Raw genomic sequence first — 18378 nt, forward strand, 5'->3', positions numbered from 1 at the left:
GGGGGGGGGAATGGGAAAGGGGGGGGTGCCCCCAGCATGGAGGGACAGCATGGGGACAGGGGGGGGCTTTGGAGACACAGGGATAGGGGACAGGGCAGGGTGGCTTATTGGGAGTGGGGGGGACAGTAAGGACAGGGTGGCCACGGGCCCAGGGTGACCGCAGGGACAGGAGTGACCAAGAAGACAGGTGGCCACAAGGACAGGGGTGGCCATGGGGACAATGGGCACAGGGGTGGCCACGGGGACGGGACAGTGGGGACACAGAGACACTTGTCCCTGTCCCCATTCCGAGGCTAATTAGGGTGCAAAAACCCAGGGCTGAGCTCGTCCCCGTCCCCGCAGGGAACCGTCGGCACCTCCGGTCACCTCTTGTCACCTCCTTGTCACCCAGCAGGTACGGTGCCCCGAGGGGGGGGGGGACACCACCCCGAAAAGCTCGCCCGGTTGGCTGCACCCACATACTTCTGCACCCCAAAATTATAACGCCCGGCCCCTCGGGGTCGGGGACACTCCAATTCCCCATGGGACATGGAGCCCCCCCCCGGGGATTGTCACCGGGGTTTTGTCCCAGCCTGCGATGTGCGATGGTTTTGCTGCTCTTTTGCCCAATTTGAGTGTTTTTGTTTTTTTTTTTTTTTTTCCCGGGTGCTAAAATGGTTTCTGTTTTCGGGGAATTTGGGCCGGGTTTGGTGCTCACCAGCTCTGCCTCCTCCCCGGGGGTCTTTACACTGTCATGGCATAAATAACCGGAATGCCTTCGTTAGGCTGCAATTATGCAAATGAGCAGACTTTGGGCTCTGGCCGGGGCACTTGTGGGAATAGGATGGGTTCAATTAACCAGCTTTAATTAACCATCGCCATCCTGGAGCCAACGCCGAAATTCCTCTCTGCCCCTGGTGCCGGGGAGTTCCTGTTCGGTGCCAACCCCCCTGGCGGTGCGGGGGCTTCTCTGCCTCGTCGGGGATAATTTGGGGGCGTCGTTGTCACCTCGTGTCCCTCCCCCAGCGTCCCCATGGGTCTGCTCACCCTCATCGGCTGCGTCTGCGCCGGGCTGCTGGTGGCGATGGCTGCGGCTCTGCTGGCGGTGGCGTATCGCCTGGGGCTCCTCTACCGGCTCCTCCACAAGGTAGGGGCAAAACGGGGGTGAAACCATCCCATTTTGGTTAAATCCACCTCGTTTTCTAACCGAGCGTCCTCCTCGCCTTGCAGGCAGATCCCCGAAGCCCCCGGTATGGGGGTGAGCTGGTGGCAGAGGTGCTGAAGGCTCACGCCGTCCGCTTTGTCTTTGCGCTGGCCGGTGGCCACATCTCGCCCATCCTGGTGGCCAGTGAGAAGTTGGGGATCCGCGTGGTGGACACCCGGCACGAGGCCACCGCTGTCTTCGCTGCCGACGCCGTCTCCAGGCTCTCGGGTAGCGGACGGGGCGATGGAGATGGACCTCCTCTTCCTCAAAGGGTGGAGGGTTTTGGGGTGTCCCTGCTTGGTGGGGTCCCTGTTGAGTTGAGAAGGCTTCCAACACTCTTTGGGTCTTCAGGGACGGTCCATGGGGTGTTCTCCCCCTTTATTCCCCCCCAAATTAATTTGGGAGCTGTGGTGTGGATGGGATGAGAAGAGATGGATGTCATGATCAACACCTTCCTCTTCCTCAAAGGGTGGAGGGTTTTGGGGTGTCCCACCTTGTTGGGGTCCTGGTTGAGTAGAGAAGGCTTCAAACTCTCTTTGGGTCTCTTCCTAGTGGGTTTTCTCCTCATTTATCTCCTCCAACAACCAATTCAACCACAAACAAGGACCACGCAGCCAGCCCCCTGTGCCCCAAACCCCAAAACTGGGGTCCCCAGGGGGTCACCTCCCACCCCCCCATCTCCCCCCACAGGCCGCATTGGCGTCGCCGCTGTCACTGCCGGCCCCGGTGTCACCAACGCGGTGACGGCCATCAAGAACGCCCAGATGGCCGAGTCACCGCTGCTGCTCATCGGTGGGGCAGCCGCCTCGCTGCAGAAGGTCTGGTGGGCTTGCAGAGGGGGGATTTAAGGGACCAAAACCCCCTCCCCACCCCTTTTTCGGGGGAGATTTCCCACATTTTGGGGTTTTCACCGCAGGGACGAGGAGCTCTGCAGGACATCGACCAGCTGTCGCTCTTCAAGACGCTCTGCAAGGCGTGCGTCTCGGTGCGCACCGTCCGCGACATCGTCCCCGCGCTCCGCAAAGCCATCGCCACCGCGCAGTCAGGGACCCCCGGTAAAGGGTGGGGACACCCCAACACACCCCCCAGGGAAGATTTGGGGTGATTTCATCCCCCACAGGTCTCCCTGGGGACGCTGTTTTTGGCGGCGGTGTTTTGGCACGGCACTTTTGGTGGTGCTGTCACCTTCCTGAAATGCGTTTTCTGGGGGTGACGTGGGGGTCCCTTCACCCCCATCCCACAGGTCCCGTGTTCGTGGAGCTCCCCATCGATGTCCTCTACCCCTTCCACGTGGTGGAGAAGGAGGTCGGCGGTGCCAAGAGCGCCCGGGGGATCCGGGGAAAGCTGGTGCAGTGGTGAGCAGCCATCCCACCAGCACCCATGGGTGCTGCCAGCACCCGAGGGGCTGCAGCACCCCAAAACGCTCCCTTCTTGACAGGTACCTCCAAAACTACGTCCATAACCTCTTTGCGGGTGCTTGGGTGCCCCGGGATGTCACCCCGCTGCCTGTGAAGGTGCCGCTGGCCACCGAGGATGAGGTTGGCTTTGTCCCCCAACCTGCTTTGGGGTTTTGGGGACACCCGGGTGGTGGCACCATGGGAGTGAAGGGGTTGGGTGGTGAGATGGGTTTGGGATTGGCCGAGATGTTTTTCTGGGGCTCAGCTGAGTGGTTTTGGGGTCCAACCAAGCCAGATTTGGAATCCAACAGAACTGAGTTTTGGGGCCAGTTCAGCCAGATTTGGGGTCCAACTGAGCCAGTTTGGGGAGATGATTGAGCTGGGCATGAGGTCTAACAGAACTGGGTTTTGGGGCTAATTCAGCTGGGTTTTGTGTTCAGCTGAGCTGTTTTGGGGCCCGAGGGGGCTGTTTTGGGGCCCGAGGGGGCTGTTTTGGGGCCTGAGGGGGCTGTTTTGGGGCCTGATGGAGCCGTTTTTGGGATGGCAGGTCCAGCGCTGTGCTGAGCTGGTGAGCCGGGCCACGAAGCCGCTGGTGCTGGTGGGCAGCCAGGCTCTGCTGCCACCCACGCCAGCCGAGGAGCTCCGGTGAGCGGGCCTGAGGGCAGAGGGTATGGTTTGGGGACAGCTGAGCTGGGCTGGGGACAGCTGAGCATGTCCGAGGACAAGCGAGCTGGTTTGGGGATGGATCAGCTGATTTGGGGACAACTGAGCCTCTTTGGGGATGGATCATCCAGTTTGGGGTTGGATGAGCAGGCTTGGGGATGGCTGAGCCACTCTGGGGACAGCCAAGCCGCTCTGGGGACAGCTGAGCTTGTTTGGGGACAACGAAGTGGCTTAGGGAAAGATGAACAGGTTTGGGGCTGGATCAGCCACTTTGGGGACTGCTGATTGAGTTTTAGGGTTCAGCCGAGTTGGTTTTGGGTCCAACCAAACCAGATTTTGGGCCCCCAGCCAAGCCCATTCTGAGGCCCGACTGAGCCATTTTTGGGGCTGATTGAGCCACTTTTGGGGCATGCAGGGAAGCGCTGGAGGCCTTGGGCATCCCCTGCTACCTGGGAGGGGCGGCGCGGGGGCTGCTGCCCCCCGAGAGTCCCCTGCTCCTGCGCCAGAACCGCCGCGACGCCCTCCGCGAGGCCGACCTGGTGCTGCTGGCAGGTGGGTCCCAGGGCTGGGGAAGGGACGAGGAGACCCCGCGGTGGCCCCCGTCCCCACATTGTCCCCCCGCCTCCCCCCCAAAGGCGCCGTCTGTGATTTCCGTCTCTCCTACGGGCGCCTTTTTGGCCGCCAGACTGCCGTGGTGGCCGTCAACCGGGACCGGGCGCAGCTCCTCCGCAACGCTGACGTCTTCTGGCGGCCGCGGCTTGCCGTGCAAGGTGACAGCTCTGTCCCCTCTGCTGTCCCCCTGGCCCGAGGAGGGTGGTGGCACCATGGCGGGGTTGGGAGATGGGGTCGGGATCAGGTGAGGTGGTTTTGGGGACAGCAGAGATTTGGGGGAGAGCTAAACTACGAGGCCTAAAAGAGATGGGGTTTGGGGCCAATTTAGCCATGTTTGGTGCTCAGCTGAGCTGGTTTTTGGGGTCTAACCAAGCCAGGTTTGGTGTCCAGCAGACCTGGGTTTTAGGGCCAATTCAGCCTCGTTTGGGTCCAACCGAATGTGCTTTGGGGCTCAGTTGAGCCAGATTTGGGGGATCTTTAAGGTCCCTCCCAGTCCAAACCATTCTTACGGTAACTGAGCTGGTTTGGGGGCTCAGCTGAGACAGTTTTGGGGTATGACTGAGCCAGGTTTAGGAGCCAACAGACCTGGGTTTTGGGGCCAGTTCAGCCAGGTTTAGGACTTAGCTGAGTCAGTTTTGGGGATGACTGAGCCAGTTTTGAGGCCCAACTGAGCATGTTTTGGGGCTCAGCTGAGCCAGTCTTGGGGTATTGACCGAGCCAGCTGTGGGGTCCAACAGAGCTGGGTTTTGGGGCCAATTTGGGCAGGTTTAGGGTCTGACCTAGATGGGTGGGGTTTATTTTTGGAGCTGGTGTGAGGAGCTGGGTGTTTTCTGCAGGCGATGCCGCTTCCTTCGTGGTGGGGCTGGCGCGGCGGCTGCGGGGCTACTCCTGCCCCGCGGACTGGCTGGGGGGGCTGCGCGAGGCTGAGCAGCGCAAGGAGAAGGCGAACCGGTGAGCACCCAGCGCACGGGGACGGGGACAGAGATGGCAGCTTCCAGAGCCAGGGGGGTCCCGTGACCGTTTTGGGGGGTGAGGACCCCATTTTGGGTACAAGGGGGAGGTGTCACGGTTTATTTTGGGGTGAGAAATTCCAGCCCCTTACTATCTCTTTGGGGTTGCCATCCCATTTGCGGGGGGGGGGACACGGGGACGACACACCCATGCCCGTTTTGGGGAGACCCTGGCCAACCTCTTTTTTTTGGGGGGGGTCCTCTCCAACAGGGAGAAGGCAGCGACCCCCACCCCGCAGCACCTGAACCCCCTGGACCTGCTGTACCGCCTGGATGCGCTGCTGCCCCCCCAGAGCCTTTTGGTGACTGACGGGGGGGACTTCGTGGGCACCGCTGCCTACATCGTGCGCCCCCGCCGGCCCCTCTCCTGGCTGGACCCTGGTGAGGACCCCCCAGCCCTGGGTGCGCTGTCACCGCTGGGGACACGTGCAGGTGACACCGGCTGTTGTCTTTGCAGGAGCCTTTGGCACGCTGGGAGTTGGTGGCGGGTTCGCACTTGGCGCCAAGCTCTGCCGCCCCGAGGCCGAGGTATGTAGCGGGGGGACACGTGGTGGCCCACGGGGACAGCGGTGCCACCTGCTTGGCCTTGTGTCACTTGTCCCTTCCCATGTGCTACCTGCCAGGTTTGGGTCCTTTACGGTGACGGCTCGCTGGGCTACAGCCTCATAGAGTTTGACACTTTTGTGCGGCACAAGGTGAGATGGCACTGAAATGGGGTGGGAGGGGGTGGAATTGGGGTCTTGTCCCCACTCTGGGTTGTCACCGAGGCACGGTGGCCCCGTGCTTTTCCCCCTGCAGACGCCCATCATCGCGTTGGTCGGCAACGATGCGTGCTGGAGCCAGATCTCCCGGGAGCAGGTGGCCATGCTGGGCAGCAATGTGGCATGTGGCCTTGAGTACCTGGGTGAGCACTGTCCCTGCTGTCCCCAACACATGGGAGCTGCTTGGGGGGACTGAGTCCCCTGATCTGGGGATGCTTGGTGGCCCTGGGTCACCCTGGAGTGGATTGAGCTGTGCCTGGGGGCACCGTGTCACCCTGACTGTGCCGTGCTCAGTGGCCATGACACCTCGGGGGCGATTGGGCCATTCCTGCTGGCACGCAGGTGACAGAGCCACGTCCCTGTCCCCTCCCCACAGATTACCACGCGGTGGCCGAAGCGCTTGGGGGCAAAGGCTTTGTGGTGGGACGCCCGGACAGCGAGCGGCTGGACGCCGTCCTCCGCGCCGCACAGGATGCGTGCCGCCAGGGCCACCCTGTCCTCGTCAACGCCCTCATCGGCAAGACCGATTTCCGTGAGGGCTCTATCTCTGTCTAGGGACTGTCCCCTCTGCTTCTGCAATGTCCCCCTGTGCCCGTCAGCAGGGATGAGGGGGCTGAAGGATGCACTGGCTGGGTGCCACCGAGGTGCCACCACCCTGTCCCCAGCCAGGGATGGGGGAAAGAGGTGTTAGGGGTGTGGTGGTGGTGCTGGTGCTGTGCCCCCTAACTTGGGGCCGGGGGGGACAGTGGTGTCCCCTGGCAATAAAGCAGCACCGTGTGTGTGCCTCTGCCTGCCATCCTGTGCCATCGATTTGGGTGCCACAGGGGACAAGTGACAGTTTGGGGACTGCCACCCCCTGACGGGACACCAACACACGCACACAGCCTGGCGGCGAGTGCAGCTTGTGTCCTTTATTGCTGGTGACAGTGACAAGGCGGTGGGCAGGGCAGGGTGGGCGTCAGGCCATCCGGGGGGGAAGGACTGGGGACAGCTTTGTCACTAAGTCCCCCACTGGCCTGGTGGCACCCCCTGCCCAGGTGATTTAACACTGCTGGCTCAGCCCGGCCGGGCCGGTGCTTTCACATTCAGCTGGTTCCTATAAGGCTAATACTGAGCAAGGCTGGTTTGTTTTTTTTTTGGGGGGGAGGAATTCATTTGGCTCCCTCCCTCCCCCCGTAACACTGGTGCTGGGTTCATTTTGGGGGTGAAAAGGGCTTTTTCTGCAGGCCGCGGTGAAGGCAACCGCCATACGCCATCCATCCACGCGCATGCACGCACGCACATGAAGCTCGAGTAATAAATAAAAGCTCAGCGCTCCCGTACCGGCAGCACCCCCGGGGGGGGGGGGCAGAAAAAAAGGGGGGTCGGGGGGGTCCTTGCTGCCACCCGTGAGGGTGGGAGGGAGTGCCATCACTCTCCTCAGGGTGCCAGCAACAGGGAGGGGATTTTGGGGAGCCCTCATGAGCAGGGGGGCAGTGGGCGGCTGATGGGGTGGGGGAGAGGGTGCCCCCTTGTAGCCTGAGCGATGGAGGTCACGGACCCTTGTCAATACTGATTTTGGAGGGGGGGGGCACCCATAGGGGGTGGCTTTGGAAGGGCAAAGGGGCAAACAGCCCCTGAGGGCAAAATTTGGCCATAAAAAGCCGAGCAAGAGGCACCAAGCCTCCAACGTCCCCCCCCAAAATGGCGCGTGGATGCGTGGTGGGGCGGTGTGCGGCCAGTTTTGGGGGAGGGGGCTGCTCAGGTGTCCCCCAGCGGGGCTGCCCCCCCTCCCCCAAAGACGGCATCACCTTCTGTGTGGGGGTCCCTCGTGCTCGGTGCTGTGCAAATTGAAGGCAACAAGAGGCAAGTGCTGCTTTTTGGTCGCTCTCCCAGCGGCGCCAGGACTGGCACTGGCGTCGGCGTCGCCATCACAGGCAGACGTTGATCTGCTTGGCGAGCTCCCGCTCCAGGTCGAGGATGAGCGCATCAAAGTCCTTGAGGTTGAGTCGGGGGCCGAAGGGTGCCTCGGGCTCGTCACCGAGGCCAAAATCGGCCACAAAGAGGGTCCGCCGGTGAGCGGCCCGGCTCTCACCGTCACCGGCCGCCACCTCGTTGTAGCCACCAAATTGGTGGCCGCAGACGCTCCAGTCGCCAGCGTAGCGGTTGCTGGGGGGGCTCTCCGGTCCCCGGGGGCGATGGCGGGCCACCACCGCCGTGTCCAGCAGGTCCAAGCGCAGCGGTGGCTGCCGTGGGTGGCCGGGCGGCACCTCCTCCCAGATTTGGGGGGCCAGGGATGAGCGGGGGGCTGTGAAGAGAGCGTCAGGATAAGAGAGGGAAGCCACAGGGCGGTTTGGTGGCGTGGGGGGGGGGAGGAAATGTTGGGGGGGGGAGGGAGAGGGTTTTGGCTGGGGGGGCACAGGCCCTGGGGGCAACTACTGGAGTCAACAGCCCATGGGGAAGCCCCGGGGTGTCACAGATGCCCCCAGAGGGTGGCCCGGGGGGTGACCATGCACAGATTTCCCCCAGTATGGGGGCCACGGGTGTCCCCCTACTCGCTCACCTGGCCAGGCCTGCAGCAGGTAGTGCAGCACCTCGATGTGCCTCTTGAAATCAACGGCGCTGGCGATGTCCTCGCTGTGGGCGTAGCTGCGGGCGCCGGTGCCGGTGTTGCCGCGTCGAGGTTCCTGGCTCTGGGTGAGCAGGACGGGCCCGAAGCAGACGGCGATGTTCTGCGAGTTCATGCGGTTGAAGTCATGGAAGGAGGCCACCAGGCTGAGGTGGTCCAGGAGCCGCGTCAGTGTGGCCTGGGGGACAGGGTGGCATCAGCAGGGACACCCTCTGAGGTGACATTCCCCTGCCCCTGGGCCACCGAGGGGAAATGTTTTGGCCGCAGACAGTCCCCGATGTCACTGGGGCTGAATCCCACAGCTAGTAACAAGGATGTGGAAATAAATGCTTGGCTATGAGGGATGTAGAGACCCCCAGAAACGCTCAGGGTGGCTTGAGGAGGGAGGTGACACCAGGACGTGCCACATCGCTGGTGCCGCTCATCCAGAAATAATGACACCGCAGTGGTGACATGCGGTGGAGGAGACCCCGGACCGAGAGGCAGCGGGGTGCCCCGGCAATCCCACAGCCGAGCACCCCCAGGTTTAGGGCTGGCCACCCACCTTCTCGATGTCAGGCAGGCAGTTGAGCAGGGTGACGGCGTCCCACTCGCCCGGCGGGGTCCGAGGAGGCCGCTTGGCCATGGCCTCCAGCACGACGTGGTAGAGTGTGGGGGTGATGAGTGGCGTGGGCAGCTCCCGCAGGTAGTCCTTGAGGATCCCTGCGGGCGAGAAGCCGGGGGGGGGGACATCAGCGTGGCCCTCCCATGGGTTCTGGGGGGCCAGTGGGGTGAGCACTGACCTGTGATGACATTGATGTCAGGGTAGAGCTGCTCTGACAGCGTCACGGCCGCACTGTCCCTCTCGAAGGCATCGCGCAGCTCCTTCTTGACGGCGGCCGAGCCGCAGAGCCGGTACAGCCCAACCACCTGGAATCGGGGACACGGTGACAGTGGTGACAGGGGGCCCGGCTGGGCCATCACCCACTGGATGTCACCGCGAGGCCCCTGCTCACCTTCAGCCCCCGTTTCTCTATCTCGGCCACGCACTTCTGGATGAGCAGTGGCACCTTGGTGGCCGTCTTCTCCCTCTCCACCAGCTGGCCCAGCTCCACGCCGAAGACGCGGGGCTCGCGCTCGCCAGGGCCGTCCCATTGCTCCACCAGGGTGAATTTGGAGAAGAGGACACCGCGAGGCTGCAGCCGCACTGCCAGCTGCTGGGCCCGGCAGCCTGGGGAACAGAGGGGTGCTGTCAGCGGGGTGCTGTGCCGTGAACCGCCCCCCCCAAACCAAAAAAAACCATGCCTTCCCGTCCCCACCGCGCACCTCTGAAGATGTGGGGCAGGACAACAGTGCCATGGCAGCAGAGGCGGTTGCGGCAGGAGGAGGGGTCCCAGGAGAAGACGATCACCTTGAGGAGCTGGGCGCTCTCCAGCTCCAGGTTGAAGGTGTGGTTGAGGCCAAGGAAAGCCGCCTTGCAGGGCAGCAGAGCCGTGCGAGCCCGGTTGGCCGCATCCACCTGCAGCACGCAGAAAACCTCCCGGGCTTCAGCTCGTGGCGGCTTCAGGTCCCGCACGCCATAGAGGTGGACGCTGACCAGCCCGGAGATGTGCTGCCCGCCTCGGGGCAGCTCCCCGCAGCTGTAGGGACGGAAAGCGGCCACATCCAGCCCGCTCTCTCCATCCTCTGGCTCAGCGTGCGCCCCGGTTTTGGCCGGCAGCTCCGGGGAGTCGCCGTCACTCAAGTAGCCACCCTTGTTGGCTGCTTTGGCACGGGGCAGCGAGGCTACGCTGGTGTCGAGGTGGTAGCGGCTGATGACGTTGCTGGACTCCTTGCGGGTGTCGGAGGGCGAGGTGCCACCCTCCTGGCCCCGCGGCCGGGGGCTGCGCAGGCTCAGCTTCCTCCGCAGCTCCGGCAGCTTCTTCATCTTCATGGAGAGGCGGCGCACCGTCCCTGGGGACTTCACTTTGCTGAGGGAGCGGCCTTTCTTGGTGGCACCGGGGCTGGCGGGAGGGGATGGGGGGGCAAGCCCCGTCCCTAGGCTCACGCAGGGGATGGGCATCTTTCCTGGGGGTAGAGAAAGGGTGAGTGGGTACCTGGGGGGTACCGGGAGCCTGGCCAGGATGGGGCAGCCCCCTGGAAACTGCTGGGGGTGGGGACTGTGGGGTTTTGGGGACAGTGTCCTGGGTGTGGGGACAGTGGGGCTTGGGGGACAATGTCCTGTTTTGGGGGATGGGGAAGGGGCAGGGACTATACAATGTGTCTCGAGGAAGGTGACGATGATGGGGACCATGGGGTCCAGATGTCCCTGAGGACAGGGTGGGGACAGGGACCGTGAGGTCTGAAGGAAATCATCCTGGGGGGGTGGGCAGAAAGGGACAGGGATTGTGGACTCTGGGGGATGTTGGCCTGGGGGGGGCAAGGAAGGGACAGGGACCACAGGGTCCAGGAGACACTGGGGACAAGGGACCACTGGCTCTCAGGACCTCGGGGTCCAGAAAGCCTCACAGGCACCAGAGAAAGGACAAAGACCGTAAGGCGCTGCAGATGGAGTCTGTTGGGCCCAGGGGACACTCTCCTGCGTGGTGACAAGGGCTGTGGGGAACCAGGGGCCACCACTGTCCCCCCTCTCCCCGGCCCCTAGCTCCGCGCCACCCCTCACCACAGGCCTGCGTCCTGCCAGCTGCCGGCTCCTCTGCACTGCGGGGTCCGGGGCTCTCCGCCGTCCCTCTGCCCCCCCAGGGGACGTCCTCCCCACTCGCCTTTGGAGGGTCCTCATCCTCGGGGATGGGGTTGTACCAGATTTCGCCCTCACTGCCAGCTGTGCCGGCCTCAGCCTCAGCCCCGCCGCCGGACTCATCCAGCCCTGGTGCCTTTGCCGAGGACAGCACCCAGTGCCGGCTGCTCCGCTCCAGGCTCTGCAGGTAAGCACTGTGCCCCGGGCTCCTACTGGGGCCGCCAAGCTCCACAGAGCCGTTCGCTGCTTCGGCCTCCTCCGCCAGCTCCGGGGACTCCTCACCGGGTGGCTCCACGCCAGGCCAGGGGCTGCTGGTGGCCGGATCCAGCTCACTGGCCTCCACCACCTCCAGGGAAGGTTTGGGAGCCGGCATCCGCCTCCCGCTGGGCTCATCGCGGCTGCCGCAGGAGAAACGGGCCCAGTTCTGCTTGCGGGGCGCTGCCGGGGCCAGCTCCGATGATGCCAGGGCCACCTCGGGGTCCACCGGTGAGTCGGGGCTTGGTGGAGGATGCTCTGCGGGAGGAAGAAAGAACGGGGCTCAGCGTGGGTCCCTGCCACGCCAGCCACGAGCCCTCTTTCTCATCCCCGCCGTTGTCCCACGGGGCCACCCACCCTCTTTGCCCCGAGTCTGCTGCCTCCCCACGGGGCCGACGGAGGCAGCTGCACGCAGCCCCTTGCCAAGCGGGATTTCCGGTTGTTTACGGCCAGACAGCCCTGCCGCCACGCTCCCACCATCCGGGGGGGGGGCTCGCTGGAAGATGGGGGGGTGCTCGGCCGGGCCCTGCTGCACCCCACTGGGGACATGGCCGCATCCCGATGGGGACAGCTCTGCCTCCGTCCCCATGGACCGCACCCCCCAGCTGCATGCACGCTGGGGTGCCCTCAGTAGTGCACCCCAATTCTCTGTGCCCCTCTAGGTGCATTTGTGCACCCCGGGTTGTCTGCACCCCTTGTGCACCCCTCTCACGTCCACCCCAAAACAGTCTCCACTCGTGTCACACCAGCACCCACACCTGGTCCCGGTCCCCATCCCACTGGAGCACCCTCACCCCCGTGGGACCAATTCCTCCCAGATGCTGTCACAGCCGCCCCCCTGCTCCAACCGGATGCGAACGGGGGGGCTGCGAGCCCCCCTGCGCTCCAATTCTGGCTTTAGCGCCCACATGGGACATTCTACCCACCCCAGACCCCAAGCCAGGTACCCCACATGAGCGCCAGCATCGGTGGAGGCCCCACAGCAGGGTCCCCCCATCCATCACCCCACAGCCCCCCAGGATCCCCCCCCCCCAAGTGATGCCAAGCCCACGGCTTGGTGTAGGGCACCCCGAGAAATGTGGGGCAGGAGGGACCCCGGGGTGGGGGCACCCCAACTCCTGCAGGGCACAGAGAGAGATGCGGGGTGATGGGGAACCTTCCTTGGGGGCAAAAGGGGTGGTGGAGAGCTTTGGGGGGAGGGGGCAGGAGGGAGCCCAGAGTGATAGTGGGGTCCCTTCCTCGGGGGGCAGGAGGGAGCTGGGTTCACAGAGAGGAGTCCTCTCCCTGGGGGACAGGGACCCAAGGGTCCCATTCTTGGGGGACTGGACCCCAAGGGTCCTTTTCTTGGGGGACTGGACCCCAGGGGTCCCATTCTTGGAGGACTGGACCCCAGAGGTCCCATTTCTGGGGAACTGGACCACAAGGGTCCTATTCTTGGGGGGCAGGACCCCAGGGATCCCTTTCTGGGGGATAGGACCCCAAGGGTGCCTTTTGGGGAGACAGAAGGGACCTGGTGTGATGTGGAGCCCTATGGGGCTGCAGCAGGGACCCTGGGGATGGGCACGAAGGACCCTAAAGGGACTGAGCGGGGGTCTTCATCGAGGGGGGGGGGTGCCCCGGGCCCCCCGGTGTTGGGCTTCTCGCCCCCTCCCCAGCTCCGTACCTCGCTCTTTGGCGTCCGATTTCTTCCTGCGCGGGCGGTCCCGGCCCCGCAGCCGGGAGAAGGTCCTCCGCAGCAGCGGCTCCGCCATCGGCCCGGCCCGGAGCCCCCTCCGGCGGGGTCCCCTCAGCGCCTCCGGGACCCCTCCGCCCGGCGGGGACCGTTCAGCCCAGCCCGGTCCCGTGCAGCCCGGCGGGGGTCTCTTCAGGCCGGGTCCGGTCCCCTCAGCCCGGTTCTCCCCCCTCAGCCCGGTCCGGCCCCCGTCGCCCCCGGACCCCCCCCCCCCCCCCCCCCCCCCCCCCCCGCCCCCCCGTTCCCCGCGACCACCGGCTGGGGGAGCCCTGGGAAGGGGTTGGGGAGAGCCCTGGGGGGGGTCTATGGAGGTGTTGGGGGGTCTGGAAGGGATTTGGGGAGGCTGGGGGCGGTATTTCGGGGGGCATTTGGGGGTCTGGAGGGTGTTTGGGGAGGCTGGAGGGGATTTGAGGAGGCTGGGGGGGATTTGAGGAGGCTTGGGGGGAGTAGGCGGCAATGTGGCATCACCTGTGAAATCACCACTGCTCCCCCGGAGGACACTGAAACCCAGAGCCAACCCGCACCCCTCCACCCCATGCCGTCGGGGTCCCCATCCGATCGGGAGCTTCACTCTGCACACCCGTTTATTGTCCCATAGGGCCCCCCGGTGTGCCCCCAGCACCAAATCTTGCTCGGAGCCTCCTTCTGGGACCCGGCATGGAGGTGCTGGAGGCCGAAGCTGCGTGCTGCCGTGCTGCAGGTCAGATGTGGCAAGCGGAGACGGGCTTTGGGGAGCCCTGAGCAGGGGGAGTGATGGGGACTGGGGGACCCTTGAGGTGCCCCTCGGACACTCAGGGCTGCCCCTCGCACACCCAGGGGAGCTGACTTGTGCAGGGGTAGTCGAACCACGTGCCGTCTGTGCGGACCACCGCGCAATTCTCCTGCTGCCCACCATTGGGCTCGTTCCTGTGCCACGAACTGCAATGGGGGAAGTGACATGGCTTAGGGGTGGCCCCCTCCACATCCCCAAGCCCCCGTCACCCTGTCCCTAGAGCCCATTGGGCTGTACCTTTGTTCCCTGGGCAGGATGGTCCCGTCTGCCCGCTTCCAGGTGCCCTCAACCTCTTTATCCGTGATGCCCAGCCAGGAGGAGTCTTGCAGAATGGTCTGGATGTAAGTCTGGGGGGGGGCAAAGGCAGTGTCACCCCAGTGCAGAGCCTGTGAATCCTCCCATGGGTAAAACAGGGGTGTGGGGTGACTTCAGAGCATGCCCTAAAGTTCAGGACAGGGGTTTGGGGTCCACGAGAGGCTTCCAGCTGCTCCCTCTCCCTGTCCCCACTCCCGAGGGCTGGGATCTGTCCCCTTTACCCGCTCCTCAGGGCTGTCCACCTCCAGGAGCCGCGTGCCCAGGGCTGAGCAGAAGCGCTGCGCTGTCTCCCAGGTGCTCGTCGTCGCGGAGCAGAAATAGCACGAGCCCTCAAAATAGGTCCAGCCTCTGGAGCAAGGGGGGCAACCTGGGGAGGGGATGCAGAAAGGGGTTCACCCCCCAGGTAGGGCTGTGGGAGCTGCCAGGATCCCCTCCGGATTATGGGTAGGGTTAGAGCCCTGATGGGTTTAGGGTTAAATCCTATATATTTAGGGTTAGGTCTGGGTTGAGCCCCGTTGGGGTTTAAGCTAGGTTAGGATTAGGTTAAATCCTATATATTTGGAGATCTAACCGGGTTTGGGTCCCACTGGGGTTTGGGTTTAGCGGTGCCAGGACTCCACTAGGGTTTGGACTCCTTTAGGGTTAGTTTAAATCAAATCATTTGGAATTAGGCCTGAGTTACGGCCCTGTTGCAGTTTGGGCTTCGCTTAAGCCGTATCCCTTCCAGGCTGGGGCTGTTTCAGCCCATTTAGGGTCGGGCAAGTCCCTAAATATCTGCGGTCAGGGACTGACTGGAGCGCGAGCAGATGTTGTCCTTGCTCCCGTGGGCGACCCAGCGGCTCCACTCGCGGTCCCCGATGAAGAGCATCACGGTGTGCTTCTGGTTGTTGCCGTAATTGAAATAGAGATCGTGGCCGGCCAGTGCCAGCAGCGTGCCGTCGCGGCACTCCCAGCGCTGCAGCCTGCCGTCCTCCCGGCATGGCTGCAGCCACACCGTGGACAGGTTTTGCCCCTTGGCCGCCGTCACACACGAGCGGGACCCCGCCTGGCTCCGCAGCCGGTCCCCGGGGAGCCACTGGAAGCGCTGCGCCGCTGCCTCGGGCTGGCATGTCGCCGCGGTCAGCTGCCGCCCGCGCGCTTCCACGCACTTGTTGTGCGCTTCGTTGTACAGCAGGAAGGGCGCGGAGGCTGCGGAGAGGGGGGCAGTGATGGGGAGGGGGCGTGCGTGGGGCCTGGGGATGGTGACACCGTGGGCAGAGGGGGACGCAGCACAGGCACGCACCCACATTGGGCAGCTGCTTCGCCGTCTCCGCTTCATCCAGGGCCACCATCAGGGCTGCAACTGGGGGAGGCAAAGGGTCACCGTGCTGGGGGGGTGTCCTATTGCAGCCACCCAGTCACTTTAACGCTGCCCCCAGCAGCCCCAGCATCATCTCCCAGGGTGGGGGAGCCGCTGTGGCCCCCAATACTCACTGCGCCGTGAGCCGAGGGCGAGGAGGAGCACATTGAGCAGCACTGAGACCCCCAGGGCCACGGCACCCACCAGCACCAGCCTCTCCTGGGAGCAGCACGGGCGTGCTGGGGAGGGTGGGTGGGTGATAACCGGTCCCAACGGGGCTGTGGGGCCCCACTTTGGGCTGCATGGCCTCATCCCAACAGGGATGGGCTCACCTGGGGGGTCAGGAAGGTGCTTGCGGCTTGGCACGGCAATGGGGGGGTCGAGGGGCTCGTACGGGTTCTCCTCCATGAGGCACGGGTCGCTGCAGGCTGGAGAGGGGGCAGCAGGGATGGTGCTCGTGGGGGATCCCACCCTCTGGTGCCACCACCAGCCCTGGGGACCCCTGCCAAGCACCACAATGAGGGGCTTCCCCCATGTCACCACCCTGGGGAACCCCCCATTGGGTACCAGAGGTGGGGGATCATCCCCAGTGTTTGCCTGTGGGCAGCGGGGATGGAAATGGGGAGCCCCTTTGGTGCCACCATTTGCCCTGGGGACCCTTCCTCAGATCCCAAAAGGGACAGGCTCAGGGCATGAACTGGGGACTGCTGAGCTCACCCCCACCCCAGCCAGCACCCCGGGGTGCTCCCTACCTTCCTTGCTGCCAGGCCCCAGCACCCATCTTTGCTCTTCCCTGGGCTGGCTGGGCTCGATGTTGCCATACATCGTCCCCGTGGCACCGCTGAGCTTTCCCAACGGGTGTCCTCACTGATAATGCCTGAGGAAGGGGGAAGCGGATGTGCCCCTGCCTTGGGGATGGGCCTCAGAGGGGCCCACGAGCACCCACAGCTTCCTCCCCACATCCCGGGGCCTGGCCGGAGGTGACACTGCCTGTGACAGTCCCCAGTGATGTCCCTGGGGGGGTCATGGCACAAGGAGGGTTATGGAGCCTGAAAGACTGCACCCATGGGTGCCACAGCGGGGGACCTGGGAGCACCCATGACAGTATCCAGGGTGCCCCCATGCCTAGAGTGCACCACAGGGTGTCCCCAAGCCTCAAGTGTCCCCAAGTCTGCTGTGTGCCCATGCCCAGGGTGTTCCCATGCCCAACATGTCCCTGGTGTCCACCCACAGCCAGCTGCACCCACACCCGTCCCAGCACCCATAGGAGATCTGGGTGTCCCCAAGAGGACAGAAGGAGCCCTCGGGGGGGAGGGGGGAACAGGATGGGACCCAGCCTCACGTCATCTCTGGGGGTGCAGGAAGAGCTGGGTGCTATCAGCACCCACCAGCCTCGGCCACAGCTCCCGAGCCATGGCCAGCATCCAGCTTATCGCGGCTGGTGGGAACGGGCACCCACTGTGGTGGTGACAGGTGACCCGTGGTGGCGCTGGGTGTCCCATGGTGGTTCTGGGTGTCCCATGGTGGTGTTGGGTGTCCCACGGTGGTGCCAGGTGTCCCACGATGATAGCTACCCCATCACAGTGACAAGCGTGCCGTGGCGGTGCCGGGTGTCCCCACGCCCATCCCTGTCCTCCCACCCCATGCACGTCTCCACAAGGACCCCCCCACATGCCCCCTCTCCCCTCCCCACGAGGTATCCCCACGCCCACGCGTGTCCGCGGATCCCCGGGGCGCTGCAGCGCGTCCCGCAGCCCCCAGGCGGCGCCGCAACGGCGGGAGCGGAGCCGCCGAGAGGCGGAGCCCAGCGCAGCCCCCGGCACCGGCACCGGCACCGGCACCGGCACCGGGGGGAGCCGGGGTGGGGAGCAAAGGGAGCCGGCAGCGGGAAGCAAGCGCTGCAGGTAGGGGGGGGGGGCGGTAACGAGGAGGAAGGCGGGGGGGATGCTGGGCCCCCGTTACCAGGGGATGTAACGGGGAATGGGACCGGCGGGGACCGGGCTGTGCCTACTACTGGTGGCCTGCTGGCAGCTGGGCCTGGTCCCCGTCACGGTACCGGGTGGCTGGCGGACACCCAGGGTGCCCCCTTTGTGTGGGGACGTTGGATCCACCGCAGCCCCAGGGTGACACAGTAGGGTGCTGCCTGCTCCCCCCCCTTGTGCTGCAGATGGGACCTGGGAAGCCACCAGCAGCACCGAAGCCACACTGGGGTGCCGCGAGGGCACGGATAGCAGCAGTGCCAATTTGGGGTCACTGTGCCAGCACCGAGCGTTTGGTGGCAGTGCTGAACTGACACCCAGCAGGCAGGACCAGTGCCGAAACGTTGCTGCGATGTTGTGCCGGGGCTGATTTGGGGACACGACGCCAGGACCAGGCGGACATCAGCAGCGCCAAGGTGGGGACACGACGCCACGACCCTGCAGACACCGATTTGGGGACGCAAGGCGGGGAGCGGGTGGACACCGACATCACCAAACCAATGCTGGGGTGCCGGGACCGCGACAGTGCTGGCAGCTCCAACCCAATGCCGGAGCACTGGGATGTGGCAGCCACCAGCAGCACCAATTTGGGGCCACGGTGCCAGGACACGGCCGATGCCAGCAGCACCAAACTGAACCCCCAGCCCCAACGCAAGGATGCCACGGCAGAGCCAAGCCAGCGTGATGGCGAGGACCCTGTCGTGGTGGCTCGTCCCTTCCGTTGCAGGGTGTTGGGAAGTGCTTTGGTGCCAGCACCATGCTGATACAGCACCAGGTGCTGCACAGGGCCGAGCGCCCTTTCTCCTGCGCAGAGTGTGGCCGTGGCTTCTGTGACCAGGCGGCGCTGGCCACGCACCAACGTGGCCACATGGGCGAGCAACCCTTCGCTTGCACTGAGTGCGGCAAAGCCTTTACTGGCAGCGCAGGGTGAGCGTCCCTTCGCCTGCGCTGAGTGCGGCAGCGTTTCCGGCAGAGTGCCCACCTGGCCCAGCACCAGCGGGGTGCCCACGGCGTGGGACGCCCACACTACTGCCCG

The 18378-nt window shown here is 64.7% G+C and overlaps 3 protein-coding genes across 3 annotated transcripts; 1 reads left to right on the forward strand and 2 right to left on the reverse strand.

Moving 5' to 3' along the window:
• Positions 1-317: 317 nt before the first annotated feature.
• Positions 318-6422, forward strand: ILVBL (ilvB acetolactate synthase like). The gene is made up of 16 exons (XM_035308724.1): positions 318-394; positions 1006-1126; positions 1210-1411; positions 1874-2001; positions 2100-2238; positions 2427-2538; positions 2622-2721; positions 3128-3225; positions 3659-3795; positions 3879-4013; positions 4692-4806; positions 5077-5246; positions 5323-5393; positions 5489-5560; positions 5664-5769; positions 6003-6422. The coding sequence occupies exons 2-16, from the start codon at positions 1013-1015 to the stop codon at positions 6179-6181; spliced, it is 1878 nt and encodes a 625-aa protein (XP_035164615.1). The 5' UTR covers positions 318-394; positions 1006-1012; the 3' UTR covers positions 6182-6422.
• Positions 4983-16796, reverse strand: LOC118155453 (macrophage mannose receptor 1-like). The gene is made up of 10 exons (XM_035308725.1): positions 16752-16796; positions 16116-16240; positions 15696-15791; positions 15498-15602; positions 15307-15366; positions 14817-15212; positions 14246-14391; positions 13947-14056; positions 13703-13855; positions 4983-5000 (listed from the first exon to the last, which is right to left on the reverse strand). The coding sequence occupies exons 2-9, from the start codon at positions 16186-16188 to the stop codon at positions 13729-13731; spliced, it is 1113 nt and encodes a 370-aa protein (XP_035164616.1). The 5' UTR covers positions 16189-16240; positions 16752-16796; the 3' UTR covers positions 4983-5000; positions 13703-13728.
• On the reverse strand, positions 6518-12998 carry SYDE1 (synapse defective Rho GTPase homolog 1). The gene is made up of 8 exons (XM_035308722.1): positions 12869-12998; positions 10876-11463; positions 9540-10280; positions 9230-9444; positions 9017-9143; positions 8779-8936; positions 8169-8412; positions 6518-7913 (listed from the first exon to the last, which is right to left on the reverse strand). The coding sequence occupies exons 1-8, from the start codon at positions 12954-12956 to the stop codon at positions 7537-7539; spliced, it is 2538 nt and encodes an 845-aa protein (XP_035164613.1). The 5' UTR covers positions 12957-12998; the 3' UTR covers positions 6518-7536.
• Positions 16797-18378: the final 1582 nt, after the last annotated feature.

Source organism: Oxyura jamaicensis, chromosome 30 (genome assembly GCF_011077185.1).
Source record: "Oxyura jamaicensis isolate SHBP4307 breed ruddy duck chromosome 30, BPBGC_Ojam_1.0, whole genome shotgun sequence".
In the NCBI taxonomy this organism is placed as follows: domain Eukaryota; kingdom Metazoa; phylum Chordata; class Aves; order Anseriformes; family Anatidae; genus Oxyura; species Oxyura jamaicensis.